The following is a 16,047-nucleotide window of genomic DNA, read 5'->3' as shown; positions in this document are numbered from 1 at the left end:
AGGGAGTGACAAAACTGTGTGTTTAAGGCCCTCGATATTGATCAGAAACAAGGAGAATTCCCAAGGAAAAGCATCTGTCTCAGGGCTTTGAAGAATGATGTCATCGTCCGTTGCCATGTTAATGGGTTACAATGGATATATTTAACAACAACATATTAAAGTGGTGGTTTATCCATCAGCTGGGCGGAAGAAGAGTTTTTTTAAAGCTCAGTTATTCTTTTTGAGGGGATAGTTCTTAAAGTGCTGCTTAGGAGATTTGGGGGCCCCACCAAGGATTCCCGGCCAACTGGGCAACAGGTTTAATACAAAGTTCTGCGGATTTGATGCTACTTGGGACCTGTAGAGCCAGAGATATTTGGGCAACCCTTGTGGGTCTGGGGCCTCCACAGTCATGATACCTGGGGCAGGGAATCTAATCTAGTCAGTGCTTGTGAGGCATGCACCCTAACCATTATACTATCTTCCTGGCCCCTCAACAATCAATTATTAAATACCAGTGCCAGGTACTATTACAAGAGTACAGTATGAGAAAGTTAGTACAGTATGAGCAAAAATTAACTAAGGTTCAGTTAAAAATAATTCACCATGACCTATACATTTTTCTCATAACATTTTGTAGTAATAGTGACTGTTTATTAGAAACGTAAAGAATCTGACATTTCATATTCATTAATATTTTAATTAATACATATAACCCATTAACCCATAAGCCACCTCCTGCTGGCACCAGATGATCTCCTCATCGGCCACCCTCCAGAACTCACAACTGCTTCTCCTGGAAGGGAGCATAAAATGAGGCCCCATAACCATGCCACCAAACTCTGCGCCAGGCTGTTCCATTCGGGGAGCCCCAGAGGGGGGCATGTTAGAGCCCTCCCCACCCCAAGGGACCCAGCCCCAGCAGCCAACCTCCGCTACCCAACCACCGCCATGCTTGAGGCCACTTTACGCATGCTTGGGCCGAGCTGCACACGTGAGTGAACATATTTCTGGACACATCTACCCATTTTCCATAATTACCACGCCATATTTTATGGGGTTCAGACAGTAGGCAACAAATCATAGAGGGAAATATATATATTTATATATTATAATTATATTATAATATTTTTATAACAAATATATTTATAATATAAATATAAGTATATTATGTATTTATATTATCTCTCTCTCTCTCGGAGAGCCTGGCAAGCTACCAAGAGTATCCTGCCTGCATGGCAGAGCCTGGCAAGCTACCCGTGGTGAATGCCAAAAACAGTAACAATAATGGGTCTCATTCCCCTGACCCTGAAACAGCCTCCAATATGGCACTGCTGGGAAGGATGTGTGAGGAGAGGCTGCTAAAATCTCAGGGCTGGGACGAATGGAGACATTACTGGCACCCGTTTGAGTAAATCGATGCACAATAGGATGAGAGTGACAGTGACAGTGACAATACATATTTTATTCTGGATGATTATTATATATTGGCCAATAGAAAATATTATGATCGTTTACATCATTTAAAAAGAATTCTCTCCATTGTAAATGATGAGGAACGAAAATCATTCTGTGTTTGGAATTTGGTTCTGATGTTTGAAAACCCATTTGGTTTAATTTAAAAATCCTTCTTTTGGTGCCAGAGCGATTATACACTGGGCCGGTGTTTTTGTCTTGCATACAGCTGACCCAGTTTCAATCCCTGGCATCCCATGTGGTCCCCTTGTGCACTGCCAGGAGTAATTCCTGAGTGGAGAGCCAGAAATAACCCCTGAATAATTCCTGAGCATCAACAGGTGCGACCCACCCTCCAAAAAAAAAAAAAAGCCTTACTTTGAAGGCCAGAGATAGTACAAGGGTTGAGGCGCTTTTCTTGTGCCAACTACACAGTCAACTCCCTGGCATGTGTAGTTGGTCCCCTTGCACTGCCAGGAGTGACTTACACAGAGCAATGTGTAAGTCCTGAGCACCACTGGGTGGGCCCCCAAATTAATCCCTACTGCTTGTGACCATGACAGCTAATTTAACTGGAAGTAAGTAAAAGCAGATTGATAGCCTGTAAAACATTATCTCTCATTTTTATGACTTAAAAACTGCTTTACAGGGCCAGAACAACAGCACAGCGGGCAGGGCATTTGCCTTGCACATGGCTGACCCGGGTTCGGGCCCCGGCAACCTGTATGGTCCCTCGAGGAACGCCAGGATTGATTTCTGAGTGCAGAGCCAGGACTAACCCCTGAGAATTGCTGGTGTGAACCAAAAAGCCAAAAAAAAAAAAAACTGCTTTGTTACCTGCATGAAGACACTATATATGTTATATAATGTCTATAATATATATAATTATAGACAATTATATTATATAGATAATTATAGATATTATATACAATAATATATAATTATAGACTCTAGAATATAATAAATACACAGTCAAGCAACATGATTTCATGAATAATCAAGAGTAAACATGAATTTATGGCCTAGTCCATGATAGAAGTCAAAGGAGAGTGACCACGCCATTGAATCCACCCCATTCAGCCTAGCCAGTGCAGGGCTGCTCATCTGTTTCCATACAAAGGGACAGTGTCAGGCATGTGACTGAGGTGGACTGCACATCTTACAGGTATGAGGCCTGGGTTCAACCGCTCCCCAGAACTCCAGGGCTCCCCCAAAAGCTATATTATTTTTCTATCTATACAGAAAATGATATAAAATGATATAATGATATAAAATATCATTTTCTTAGATTCAGTAAATATACAAAGAGAAGATAACAATTATTTGATATATATGAATAAATTTAACAATATCTTTTGAAGTTCTTCAGGGTATTTTTCTGTTTGCTTTTTGGGTCACTCGCAGCTGTGCTCAGGGCTAGCTCCTGGCTCTGAGCTCAGGGGTCACTCCTGGTGGGATTCCATACTGCGTGCTGGGCATCAAAGCTGGATTGGCAATGTGCAAGGCAAGCACACTGCTGCTTCTTTCGTCTTTCTGAGGGCATTCTTGAAGGGCAAAGGGGAGGCTTCTCAGGGAAAAAAGAAAGAGGAGTCAGATGGTCACTTTTCGCATTTTTAATTTTACTACTGCAAAGCCTGGCAGTCTACCTGTGACGTATTCGATATGCCAAACACAGTAATAAGTCTCAAAATGTTACTGGGCCCGTTCGAGGAAATTGATGAACATCGGGAGGACAGTGACAGTGACTGCCTGGTCATTTGTTCAAGGTAAGTATTTTGCCACTGAGACACATCCTGGGCCCTAAATGGCCATTTTATCTTATTACCTTATTTATTTATTTGGCTCTTTGGGTCATACCCGACAGTTGTCACAGGCTACTCCTGGCTCTGCAGTAAGGATTTACTCCTGGCAATACTCTGGAGACCGTATGGGATTTGGGAATCAAACCCAGGTCTATTCCCTGCAAGGCAAACACCCTATCTGTTGTACTATGGCACTGGTCTCCTAGATGGCCATTTTAAAACGAGATTGGAGTTCATCTATGCCAATCAGTAATGCTGCTTGGTTCAAAACAACTGAGATATGCATATCACTAAGCTTGAAAATTTATTAATTATAAGCTAAAAATGATGTTTATTATGTATTTTATAAAGAACAAGATAGGTGTTAACTTAAGGTTTACTTGGATATTCCTAATATTTTGATATCCTGATATATTCATTCATTCAATCCATTCACTCAAATATTTGCTTATTTAGATATAACCATTCATTCAAATTTTCCCTAGATATGTACTGCATGTTAAGCATAATTCTAGGTGTTGCAGTCTTTTATATATTTCAAAGGTTAAAAAAATTACATCTTGGTATCTTTTATGATTTATTGAGTATTTTAGAATATTCAGTCTTTTAGAATTTAAATATTACCTTCCTTCCAAATAGAGCTACTAAATTTTATAAAGGAGACACATAATTTTCTTGAAATAATATAAATATTTTATTTCTTGAAGTTAATGAATAAAATCATGGGATATTCCCCACCTCCCTCCCTCCTTCTTCCAACCTTTGGCTTTAGGCAACAAAGGATAAGCGAATACTAACCCTTAAAAGTACTTCTTTACAAAAATAATTAAGCATGAAGGTGAAAAACTTCTATCAAAAAGGATTGAGTCGAACTCCAGTCCCTAAAGGTGAGAATGGATTCACCTTTGCCCACATCAAAGCATCATTCAGTGAGATAGCAGACTTCCCATCTTCAAGGAAAAATACAGGGCCCTGTAAACAGTGGGAGGTGAGGGAAAAATCAGATTATAGATTCACAGCATGCTTTTAAACTCCCAGAGAAACAATACAGTAAAGTGGTGCTATGTATGCAAAACAAATAGCAAATTTTAAAATGAGGAAAAACTATGCACTTTGAAAGACCACAGTTTGTAGAAACATTAAAGTGCGCCTTTATGTCTTTCAAGATAGAATTCAGTTTCATAAATTTAAAATACCAGTGCTATCCATGAGAACTGTTAATGCTCAACTATTAATTTCCACAGTTAATTCAACTTTAAGTCATTGATAACAGTAGGTATGACCTGAAATAGTCTAAATCACATGGTCTACGTCAATACAGCTAGGGAAGTTATTTAATTTTTTAAAAGCCAGAATCTGTTCTCCACGAGGTGAAAAATATACTACTGAATATGTGTATGCATGTAACTTAAAATCATATTAACCATATGACTTACTAGTGTATTTGTCATTTAATTATATCACTGTCACTGCCACTGTCCTCCCGTTGTTCATCGATTTTCTCGAGCGGGCCCAGTAATGTCTTCATTTTGAGACTTGTTACTGTGTTTGGCATATTGAATAGATCATGGGGAGCTTGCCAGGCTTTGCCGTGCAGGCAAGACACTCTCGGTAGCTTGCTGGGCTCTCTGAGAGGGGCAGAGGAATCAAAACTGGCTCGTCCGGGCTGGCTGCATGCAAGGCAAACACCCTACTGCTGTGCTACCGTTTCAGCCCTGGATAGGAGAACTAAAAGTAAAAACAAAACAAAAAACAAAACAAAAAAAACCCTTCCAACCTATATTTATATTTTTCTGGTGTTTGAAGGAATAACCAAGTTTAAAATGAAATAAAAATATTATTTAAATTTTCTATAAAGTTATTATGTTTCAATATACAGCTTTTTGATAGAAATTATTTCTATACATTGAAAACTGTCATGAAGTACATAGCTTCTGATTCATAGATATTTGAAATGGACATGGAGTTAGAACCAGAACACATTAAATTTCTGAACCAGAACACATTAAATTTCTGGTGAAATAAAAGTATCCAGGAAGGCTGGTACTTCCTCTTAATTATGCACTTTTAGTGTACATTAGAAAATTAGCAGATGCTTTTCTCCCTCTCTTTTTTGGGGTGTGGGGGCATGGTGGGGTTTGGGCAGCATCTGGCCTGCTCAGAGGCCTTGCTCTGTGATCAGGAGTGACCCCTTGTGGTGTCTGATGGACCATATGCGGTGCCGGGGATTCAAACCAGTGTCAGAAGGAAGCACTCGATACTAGCTCTAGCTCTGGATTATTTCTTCACCTCACTTTGGATGCTGAGAGGTTAAGTGCTAACAGATAGCACATCTTAACCATTTGACTATAACAGATGGAAGAAACTGGAAAAGAACAACAGAAAAAGAAGGGCCCAAGTGCTAGACATGTAGACGTGTGTCAGTGAGGTCAAAATGTTACTGCAGATAAATTCTTGAACTGAAAATGTGATTATTTTTTGTTTTGCATTTTTGTGTGTGTGCTATTATGTACAAGCTATTGAATTTCCTGCTTTGGTTCTTATTTTGAATACAAGTCAATAATAAACATAAATATAAGCATGTGCTCAGTCTGTATTTTGGAATGTATTGGTTTGCAACGTCAAATAAAGGTATAGTTAGGGTTTGCAATTTTGGGCAACTTATTTTTAGAACAAAACATATTACTTAGAAATATAAAAGTCAGCTCAGTAAAGGATGCACATTTTTGAAAGGTAGTCTTAGTCCAAATCTATAGTCTCAATGAGCATTTCATGGATATTCAACTTTATTAACTTCATGGGCACTCATATAACTGCTCTTGGCTCTGAGATAATGAAAGCTGCCTTATATTCTCCAGATAATGGAACCCCTGGGTCATATTGCAAGGTTCTAGCATCATTACTCATCATTATTACTTTGATTGTACATCAGAGAACAATTCTTGGGAATTATCCAGTCCTTAAGACTGATCTCAATAATTTTTAATAGCTGGAAAAGTTTAGTTAAGCCAATGCAAGAATATTCATAATACATTAATAACAAACATTTTTCAGGTTATAACTTTGTGTTTAAAGAACATAAAAGGGGGCTTTACAGTTAAATCAATCTATTGAGATAATTCATAACTTATTGAGTATTTATTTCTTTCACTTATTTAATTTCCCTCAGGATGTGATCTCTGTGTGACTTAAAGAATATTTGTTACCAATATTTGGACACAAAGTTGGTTACAAAGTACATCTATTACATGAATTACTTTATGATAATAGTAGAAGGACTATCATTCTACATTTAAAGGAGACTGACCTAGAGGCAGTATGGGCAATATGAACTAGAGGCAGTACGGGCAATAAGCTTCTCTATAAGGTACTTATTTTAATCAGATGATTCTTTGAAGAAAATATGAAAAGAAACATTTACAATTTGTTCCTGACATTAGGCTGTACCTGGATTTTTAATCCTGTAAGACAAGAGATGTGAATATCGGAATGACTTGGAAGATTCGACCCGGTGACATAGTCTGGTCCGACAATTTCCCTGAGTGGCTCTTCCTGCAGTCTCTTTAATAAAGTGGCATATAGCAATCTTTGTGAATTAGAAGGGGGTGTACCTGGAGAGTCTCCTGATGACCTATATTTTCAAGAGATGTCACAATTTTACTTTTATGAAATCACTGAATTATTAAGCTTTGGTTTAGAAATGTCCCCAGTGATTATTTAGGCAGAAATATTTACTCCCCTTAATAAATGGCAGCATATCAACTTTAAATTTGCAAAGGATTTTCCAAAGGCAGGGAATAATAACAATATAGTAAACTGTTATTGAATATATACTGAATAAGTAGATTCATTGTTCAACTGAAATCAATAATGACACATGGTACCTTTTCAATTTTATGTATAATATTAACACCTTCTGTACTCTAATTTTTTTTTATCAGAATCACTTACCTTTCAGGGGACTGTGTACAAGCTCTCCATGCATCCAATTCCTCAGAAAGATGTTCAATTTTTAATGGTACTGACACCTCCCGACGTTTTAATAACTGACTGAGATGAGAGGGAGAAATTAGTACCTGAAACAAAAGACTAACACATAAAACACGCAACATATTATGGATAGGTACAATTTTAGGTATAATAATTTTTGTTAAAAACTATATGTGTGCATGAACATGTGTACAGATGGGTTTATACTTTCATACATGTATGTGCGTGCACATACATACACATATGTGTGTGTATATCACTGTCCTCCCATTGTTCATCGATTTGCTCTAGCGGGCCCAGTAACATCTCCATTGGAGACTTTTTGTTGTTGTTGTTACTGTGTTTGGCATATCGAATACGTCACGGGTAGCTTGCCAGGCTCTGCCACTAGAGCGAGATACTCTCGGTAGCTTGCCAGCTCTCTGAGAGGGGCGGAGGAATCGAACTCGGGTCGGCCATGTTGACTGCGTGCAAGGCAAACACCCCACCACTGTGCTATTGCTCCAGCCCGTGTGTGTGTGTGTATGTATATATATATATATATATGTATGTATATACATACATATATATATATATACTCACCTGCATATTTAGCATTTAAATCTCTGAAAAGTCAATGATGCTTAATAAATAATGGTTTTTTTAACAGTCTGAGTGAGTGAACAGGTGAATAAACTACGTAGTGTATAAGGAATGGTCAGACAGGCCGAGCTAGGTTGACTAGTAGCTATATATGGTTACTGTCAGACATAAATAGTATCTATATTATAACTGCATATTAGGTATATTTTTCCTTCTAAAGAAGTCCTTGTATTCTCTATTTCTCTCCCCTTACATTTCTCTAAAAAATTTTCTTTCAATAAAACTATTTTACCTCATTAAGGGGCCAGAGTGATAGTACAGCAGGAAAGGCGTTTGCCTTGCACATGGCTGACCTGGGTTCGATCCTGGGTATCCCATATGGTCCCCTGAGTACTTCCAGGAGTAAATTCTGTGTGCAGAGCTAGGAGTAACCCCTGAGTGTCGCTGGGTATGATCCAAAAAGCCAAAAAAAAAAAAAATTAAAATAGCACAGTGGGTAGGGCATTTGCCTTGCACGCAGCCAACATGGCCAACACGAGTTCAATTCCTCCGCCCCTCTCGGAGAGCCCGGCAAGCTACCGAGAGTATCTCACCCGCACGGCAAAGCCTGGCAAGCTACCCGTGACGTATTTGATATGCCAAACACAGTAACAACAAAGTCTCACAATGGAGACGTTACTGGGCTTTCTCGAGAAAATTGATCAACAACAGGAGGACAGTGACAATGACAAAAGTCAAAAATAGAAAAAAATTTGGGCTGGAGCGATAGCACAGTGGGTAATGTGTTTGCCTTGCACACGGCCAACGGGGGTTCAATTCCTGAATCCCTCTCAGAGAACGGAGAGTATTCCACCTGCATAGCAAAGCCTGACAAGCTCCCTGTGGCATATTTGATATGCCAAAAATAGTAACAAGTCCAACAACAGAGACATTACTGGTGCCTGCTCAAGCAAATCGATGAACAATGGGAGGACAGTGCTACAGTGCTACCTCACTAAAAAAAAAAAAATTAAATTAAAATGCATGTTAAGGGTAAGAACGCAAGTGAGTGAACACTAAGAATGTACGCCAGCAGTAAACTATCAGAGTTGTGTGTAGAGAGTTGGAAACAAGATTCATGGGATTTAGATAAAAAGATACTAGTTCTCATTGCTATAAGACATTACAAATGTGGTTCACGTTAAGGAAGTTATTTGAAGTTTTGAAAAAGGCTGTTTAGAAATTAAAAAGTACCTAAGAACTTCAGGATAAATTAAAAGTAAAAGCATTTCTGTAAACTACTTCAAGTGGGGGTGGTGTTTGGGTCACTTCTTTTTTTTTTTTTTTTTTTTCCCTTTATTTTATTTTATTTTTTTTAAAGTTGTACATTTACAATTTTTTGTGCTTTGGTTTCAATTATACAATGATCAGATACCCATCCCTCCACCAGTGCCCATTTTCCACCACCATGGATAATATCCCTCCCACCCCCATCCCCCCATCCCCCCGTCTCTGTGGCAGGGCAATCCCCTGTGTTCTCTCTCTCCTTTTGGGTGTTGTGGTCTGCAAAAGAGGCATTGAGTGGCAAACATGTTCAGTCCATAGTCTACTTTCGACATGCATCTCCCCTCCTGGGAGGATCCTCCAAACATCCTTTATTTGGTGCTCCCTTCTCTATCTGAATAGCCCTTTCCTCTAGGATACACGGCTGGCCTCTAAGTTATGGAGTAATCCTCCTGGTGCTGATCTCAGCTATTCTTGTGTATTAATCTCATACTTTGTTACTTTATATCCCCCAGATGAATGCAATCTTTCTATGTCTATCCCTCTCTTTCTGACTCATTTCGCTTAGCATGATACTTTCCATATTGTACCACTTGTATGTAAATTTCATGACTTCATCTTTTCTAAGAGCTACATAGTACTCCATTGTGTAGATGTACCAAAGTTTCTTTAACCAGTCATCTGTTCTTGGGCATTCAGGTTTCTTCCAGTTTCTGGCTATTGTAAAGAGGGCTGCAATGAACAAACAAGTGCAGATGTCACTTCGACTATACATTTTTGCCTCTCTGGGATATATTCCCAGGAGTGGTATTGCTGGGTCAAATGGGAGCTCAATTTCTAATTTTTTGAGAATCGTCCATACTGTTTTCCAGAAGGGCTGAACCAGTGGACATTCCCACCAACAGTGAAGGAGTGTCCCTTTCTCGCCACATCCACGCCAGCATCGGTTGCTTTTGTTCTTTTGAATGTGGGCCAGTCTCTGAGGTGTGAGATGGTATCTTCTTATGGTGCTCACTCAGGTCTTACTACTGCCTGTGCTCAGGGATGACTCTGGATGCAGATAAGGGGACATATGTGCTGGGAACCAACTGGGTTCAGTCACGTGCAAAGCAAGCACCTTAATTCCTGTACAATCTCTCTGGCTTCTGTAGTTTATAACTATGGTCACTCTTGGTTTTAATTGTGCTGGGCTGTAAGAATTGGTGAGAATTCAGACCCTCCCTCCTTCACACAACCACATTTAAATTTGTTTCATACTATCCCAAATAATTATTACCTTTTAAAAAGAAGGCTTAAATAATAAATTTTAAAATTCTGTGTTAACTGTGTGGCCAGTGCCAAAGTGAAATCCTTAGATAATATGGCTTCCTTATCAACAAATTTGCAATTGGGAAGTAATTGATCTGTCTTACAGTTTTTGATGGCCTAGAAAGGATTAAAATTTGAGAGGAAATTAAAGAAAAATCAGTTGAGAGAGAACACCAAAAAAACTATAGCACTGTCCTCCCATTGTTCATCAATTTGCTTAAGTGGGCACCAGTAATATCTCCATTGTGAGACCTGTTGTTACTGTTTTTGGCATATGGAATATGCCACGGGGAGCTTGCCAGGCTCTGCCATGAGGGCGGAATACTCTTGGTAGTTTGCCGGGCTCTCCGAGAAGGATGGAGGAATCGAACCCAGGTAGGTCACGTGCAAGGCAAACACTCTACCCGCTGTGCTGTCACTCCAGCCCAGAAAAAATCCAGAAAAACATCCCCAGAAAAAACTCATGTATAACACAGATACTTAAATAATTCAGTTTGGCTGGAGTAGAGAAATAGAAAAAACTACGGGGAGTAATAAATGGGAAATGTTCACATTTGATTTTGGCTTCAGAATGTTGTCTGGTAGGTGACTAGGAGTCTGGAAAATATTTAGGAAGGGCAGTGTTTAAGAAATCCCAACACAAGGCTGTTTAGAATGGAGAATGCACTAACTGAGAGATAACAAAACAGAGAGATGGAGGACTCTGATGGGTGACAACCAAGCACCAGGGCTATTGAGGTTCTGGAAATGAAAAAAACATGGGATACAGGAATTTCCTAAAATAATTGGACGCTGATGCTGAGGACATCAACATGAAATAATGTCCCTGATCATTTAATTTTGGGTAACAGAAACATCATGATCCAAAACGCAAAGAAGTATCTTTGCAGATTTAAGGCACGAGTCTAGCAAGCTGGACAAGAGACACAACTGGGACTGAGAGCAGGCAATGCCTGAAGATTGAAGTTAGTTATCCCCAAAGAGGTGACAGTGAAGCTAGGAAAGAGGGGGAGCTTTCTGAAGGATGGAACAGAGAGGAGAGATGAGGACTAAAGAGGCAGGAAGTGCACTGTGGGAGTGGGGAAAAGAGAAAAATACACTTCAGGAATAACAAAACTTCAGGGAAATACAATATGTAAGGCAAGACAACAAGGATGTATTTCGTTGAGAAGCTTTTAAAATGAGGGAGTTCTTAAGTTGCTCAATCTAAATTCATATTTTCTTTAATTTAGACATTCTTTCATTTCTCTCACCTTAAGTCATTTATTCTCAATGATATTAAAAGTGACTATTTCTTCTCTCTTCTTCATTATTGCATATAGTCAAATAGGTCACTGAGTAATATTTTAATTCTATACACTAAGTCTGATTATTCTTTCATATCTCTTCATATTGCTAAAAGTTGCCTTTACATTTTGCTTACAATGTCTGCAGAGGAGATATCCCCTCGAGTGTTCTGCTGGTGTTAATTCTACTCTGATGTGACCCAGTTCTTCCTTCACCTCTGTAAAAGGCAGAAGTTTGGCATGAAAGTACTTTGTTTCTCTCAGAAATGTTACAGAATGGGGTAAAAGCTTATCCATCCATACACTCAGCATTTTTTGTCATTTACCTACAATATAACTTAGCACACTAGTAGACTTAGAAATGTGGTTGTTTTTTATTAAACAAAGAAACTAGATTTTATTAAAAAATATCATATTTTAATGACTGAAATTTGGCCAACTGTTAGATAATGTAGAAGTTCTGCGTGTAAGTTTAACCTGAAAGTAATATAGTGAGTTTTCTGCTATTCAAAAATCCCTTTTATTCTGTTTTTCTCTTACCCTAGACAGAAATACTCGGTTTCTCATCTACTAAAATCAGATTCTCACATATCTGCATAGTGAGGTGTAGGCATACAAGCCCTAAAAAATGAACTTTCTTTCTGGAATCACAAGGTCTTGTCAAGAAAAGCTCAGTAATGATCTCTACCACCCACTCTTCTCTGTCCATTCTGCTTAGAAATGGACATAATAGAAATTTCTAGGAACTATGGGTAACTCAAGCAAGAGGAAAAGATGCCAAGAATGTTAGAATCGTGGGAATAATCTAGACTTATGATGGAATAGTCCTGCAAAGCCCCATCCCAAGTGTATCCACATAAGAACAACAAACCCGCATTTAAGCTAGAATTGGGATTTCTATTATTAAGCCTAATTCACTTCTGCTTCACATAATTATCAATGCTTGAAAACATATGCTGAGAGAATAAGTGAATGCCTGCAATATCGACCCTGGTGCCTTCTGTGATACTTTAGTGACTAATCATGTTCACGACAGGAATTTCTCTAATTTCATAATGGAACAGAAATTGGTTTTACCTCGTGTACTCATAGAGAGCTGGGACAATGCTCTGGTACTGTCTTCTGATTGCCAGTAATGCACCAATATAACCACATAATATGAGCAATTCATTTCGCGCTCTAAAAGACAATATATAAATTTTGCAGTTGAAAATCTATGGCACAGAACATTATCCTCAGTTATTGTTATTACACTTGTATCTGCGTATTTGGATGGATATTTACGACAAAAAAATACAGAAATTTTTCTAAACTCAAAGAGAATTTTTTTCATTGCTTTCCATTCAGATATCTATGCTAACACACAAGTCGTCTTGATTTTCATCATTGTTTTTATTTGTTCTTTATATAATTTTTCTCTAACTTTCTCATTTCATAACATTTTAGCAATTTTCCCCTGGGAGATTGTGTAAACTGTAAGAGTGTCATAGGATGTCCATGTATTTTTCGAAGTTTCACAGCACTTTGTTTGCACCAGTGTTCCCACGGGGGCATTCCAGAGTCTCTATTAAAAAAGCATAAATATTCTCTGGGGGCTATAAATTATATGAGCAACCATGTCCTTAAACAGTACCTGAATTCAGGAATTATATCTACTTATTTCATTCTAGTATTTTCAGTTCTTCTGACAACCTAGTATACTTGGTATATAATATGTAGAGATTTGATCCCTCCTTTCTTAAAAGGTTCAAAGTATCTTCAAACTTGGCACTGGCTCTCATTGAATCATTGTGTATGTGTGCACATATTCATGTGCTAACACACATAATATTAAAAAGTGGGAAAACTGACTTGTTATTTATGTTTCAAGTTGAAATCCATATTTTTATTAAGACTAAAATATAAAGCTAATTTTAATAAGGCATCTACCTCTCCTTTCTTTTCTTTTCTGGAGGGGTCATAACTATGTGTTTAAGGATTACACTCCGCTTGTGTTCAGGGATCATGCTTGGTGGGGCCTGGGGACCATATGGACCATAACTGAACCAGACTTGGCTGTGTAAGACACAAGCATCTTGCCTGCTGTACAATCTCTCCAGACCCAACCTATCTTCTTTATTAATATAAACAAAAATAGAGCCATGGTAAAATATTACATAGATTTAGTTTCACATTTTGGAATTGAAATACTCACTCAGTACATGAATGCAAGACTAATTTTTCAGTACGAATATAACTCAGGAGATCCAGAACAGGGTAAATGGTATCCAAAGTCCAGCTCGAACTATTAATGTATTCTGGAAAATTAAAACCAGATAAAAGATCTTTTAAACAATAGTATTCAGCCTTGTTCATATAATCAGTTATTTATTTTTTTTTTTTGGTTTGAGGGCCACATCTAGTGTTGCACAGGGGATAGCCCTTATTCAGTGCTTCAGGGTATACCCTAGCAGTGCTCAAGCACCATGCGATACCAGAGATAGACTTTGATCTGCATGCAAAGCAACGTGTTCTAGCCTGTTGACTATCTTTCTTTCTGTTCCTTTCTTGTAGAGCAGACCCAATTCTATTTTTTTTCTTTAAGTTTATTTTTTTCTTCTTCTTTTTTTTATTGAATCACTGTGAGATAGAACCTTACATAGCTGTTCATGATTAGCTATCAGTCATACAGTGTTCCAACACCCATACCCCAACCTGTGTACACTTCCCAGAACCACCAGTGTCCCCAGGTTCCCTCCCATCAGCCCCCACCCCCCACTCCCTGCCTGCCTCTATGGCAGGCATCTCTCTCTCTCTCTCTCTCTCTCTCTCTCTCTCTCTCTCTGTCTCTCCTTTATGGCATTGTGGTTGGCAATACTGAAAGGTTATCATGTATATCCCCTTACCTACTTTTAACACTCAGTTCTTGACCAGAATAATCATTCCCAGCTATTATTGTCATATTGTCATACTGGTCTCTTCTCTACCTTACCTATCCTCTGCCCCCACACACTTGTGGTAGATTACAACCATTGGCCAGTCCTCCTAGCCCCTGTTTTCCCTGACCTTGGATATTAGTCTTCTACTAAATATATTTTTATATATCACAAATGAATGCAGTCATTCTCTATCTGTCCCTCTCCTTCTGACTCAGCATGTCCATCCATTTATGAGCAAATTAAATGACTTCATTTTTCCTATCCACTGCATAGTATTCAATCATGTAGATGTACCATAATTTCTTTATCCATTCGTCTGTTCTTGGTCACTCAGATTGTTTCCAGAATCTGACAATTGTGAATAGCGCTGAACATCGGAGTGCAGATATTATTTCTGCTGTGTGTTGGCTGAATTCTTAATATAGGTAATTCTTTTCTGGACAATTCTGTCTACTTGTGTGTTTTTTATGGGGTCAGAGCTAGCTTCTTGGAGATCACAAGAGCTCTCTACACCCATGAGTGATCAACACCTACCGGAGCTCAGTTAAATGACACCAGAGATTGACCTTGGGTTTTCACCCCTCTCTATCTTCCCTATCTCCTCCCTAGCTCTGCACTGAATCTTAATTTCTAGATCCCAATTATTTATCAATCTTTGTGCTCCTGGATCCCTACAGATAGTAATATCTCCTTTTTAAATTTATGATGCTGCGTGCTTGATCTTAAGACCTATTTCTAATATGAATGAAAAGATCAAATTAATGAATGGACTTTAAATGATTCAAGTCAAAACTTACCTTTTATGAAGTCAATACCAATTGGAAGAGCTTTTTCTGGTTCTTGACTTAATAAATAATACTTTACAGTTTCAAATATATTGCCATCTGCATGAGCTAACTCAGCTAACTTCATGCATTCTTCTACTGTGGGAAGCTTGCACTAAAAAGCAATTGGTTTAGTGAGGATATCAATAAAATATACAGGAATAAACATTATAACTAATTTATATTTTGATATGTATAGCAGTATGTTTTTCTTACTGAAGTTGCTCAAAATGAATGTAAATACAATAATCTGTATAAATATATAATTGTGGAAGTATTAATAATAATATTAGCTGCAGTGTTAGTAGCTTTTCATCACACAGCTACCATAGTGTCATACAAATAAAAGACAAGAAAGTAAAACATTTTGGTTATGAAATTAAAATTAGCTACAGTACATTTTGCTGAAAGTCAGTTTGCAAAATATGTTGGGATTTGTTGTTTTAGAATAAATAAAATTCACCAGTGTTAAAATTTATTAAATGATAAAATCATAAAAGCCATACACTTATATGTCCCCTACATCATATTTAATTTCCTCTGGCCTTTGAAATAATGCATTTATAATTCCAAGTACAGGCAAAAAAATGCACATACTTTTAAAACTTTAACTTTGGCATCTTGAAGTGTCAGCGCACTT

The 16,047-nt window shown here is 38.1% G+C and overlaps 1 protein-coding gene across 2 annotated transcripts in view; it reads right to left on the bottom strand.

The window, feature by feature from the left end:
* Positions 1–3,990: 3,990 nt before the first annotated feature.
* Positions 3,991–16,047, bottom strand: part of WDR17 (WD repeat domain 17) — a 66,740-nt gene continuing 54,683 nt past the window's right edge. For both annotated transcript variants that reach the window (XM_056114004.1, XM_056114005.1), the window contains exons 25-30: positions 15,381–15,522; positions 13,860–13,962; positions 12,743–12,844; positions 7,188–7,286; positions 6,684–6,867; positions 3,991–4,208 (exon numbers count right to left, since the gene is read on the bottom strand). In XM_056114004.1, coding sequence (XP_055969979.1) covers positions 4,089–4,208; positions 6,684–6,867; positions 7,188–7,286; positions 12,743–12,844; positions 13,860–13,962; positions 15,381–15,522 — 750 coding nt within the window. In that variant the 3' untranslated portion in view covers positions 3,991–4,088. The remainder of the gene's footprint in view (positions 4,209–6,683; positions 6,868–7,187; positions 7,287–12,742; positions 12,845–13,859; positions 13,963–15,380; positions 15,523–16,047) is intronic.

Source organism: Sorex fumeus, unplaced genomic scaffold (assembly GCF_029834395.1).
Source record: "Sorex fumeus unplaced genomic scaffold, SorFum_2.1 ptg000024l, whole genome shotgun sequence".
NCBI lineage: Eukaryota > Metazoa > Chordata > Mammalia > Eulipotyphla > Soricidae > Sorex > Sorex fumeus.
This window is presented reverse-complemented; position numbering and strand designations above follow the sequence as displayed.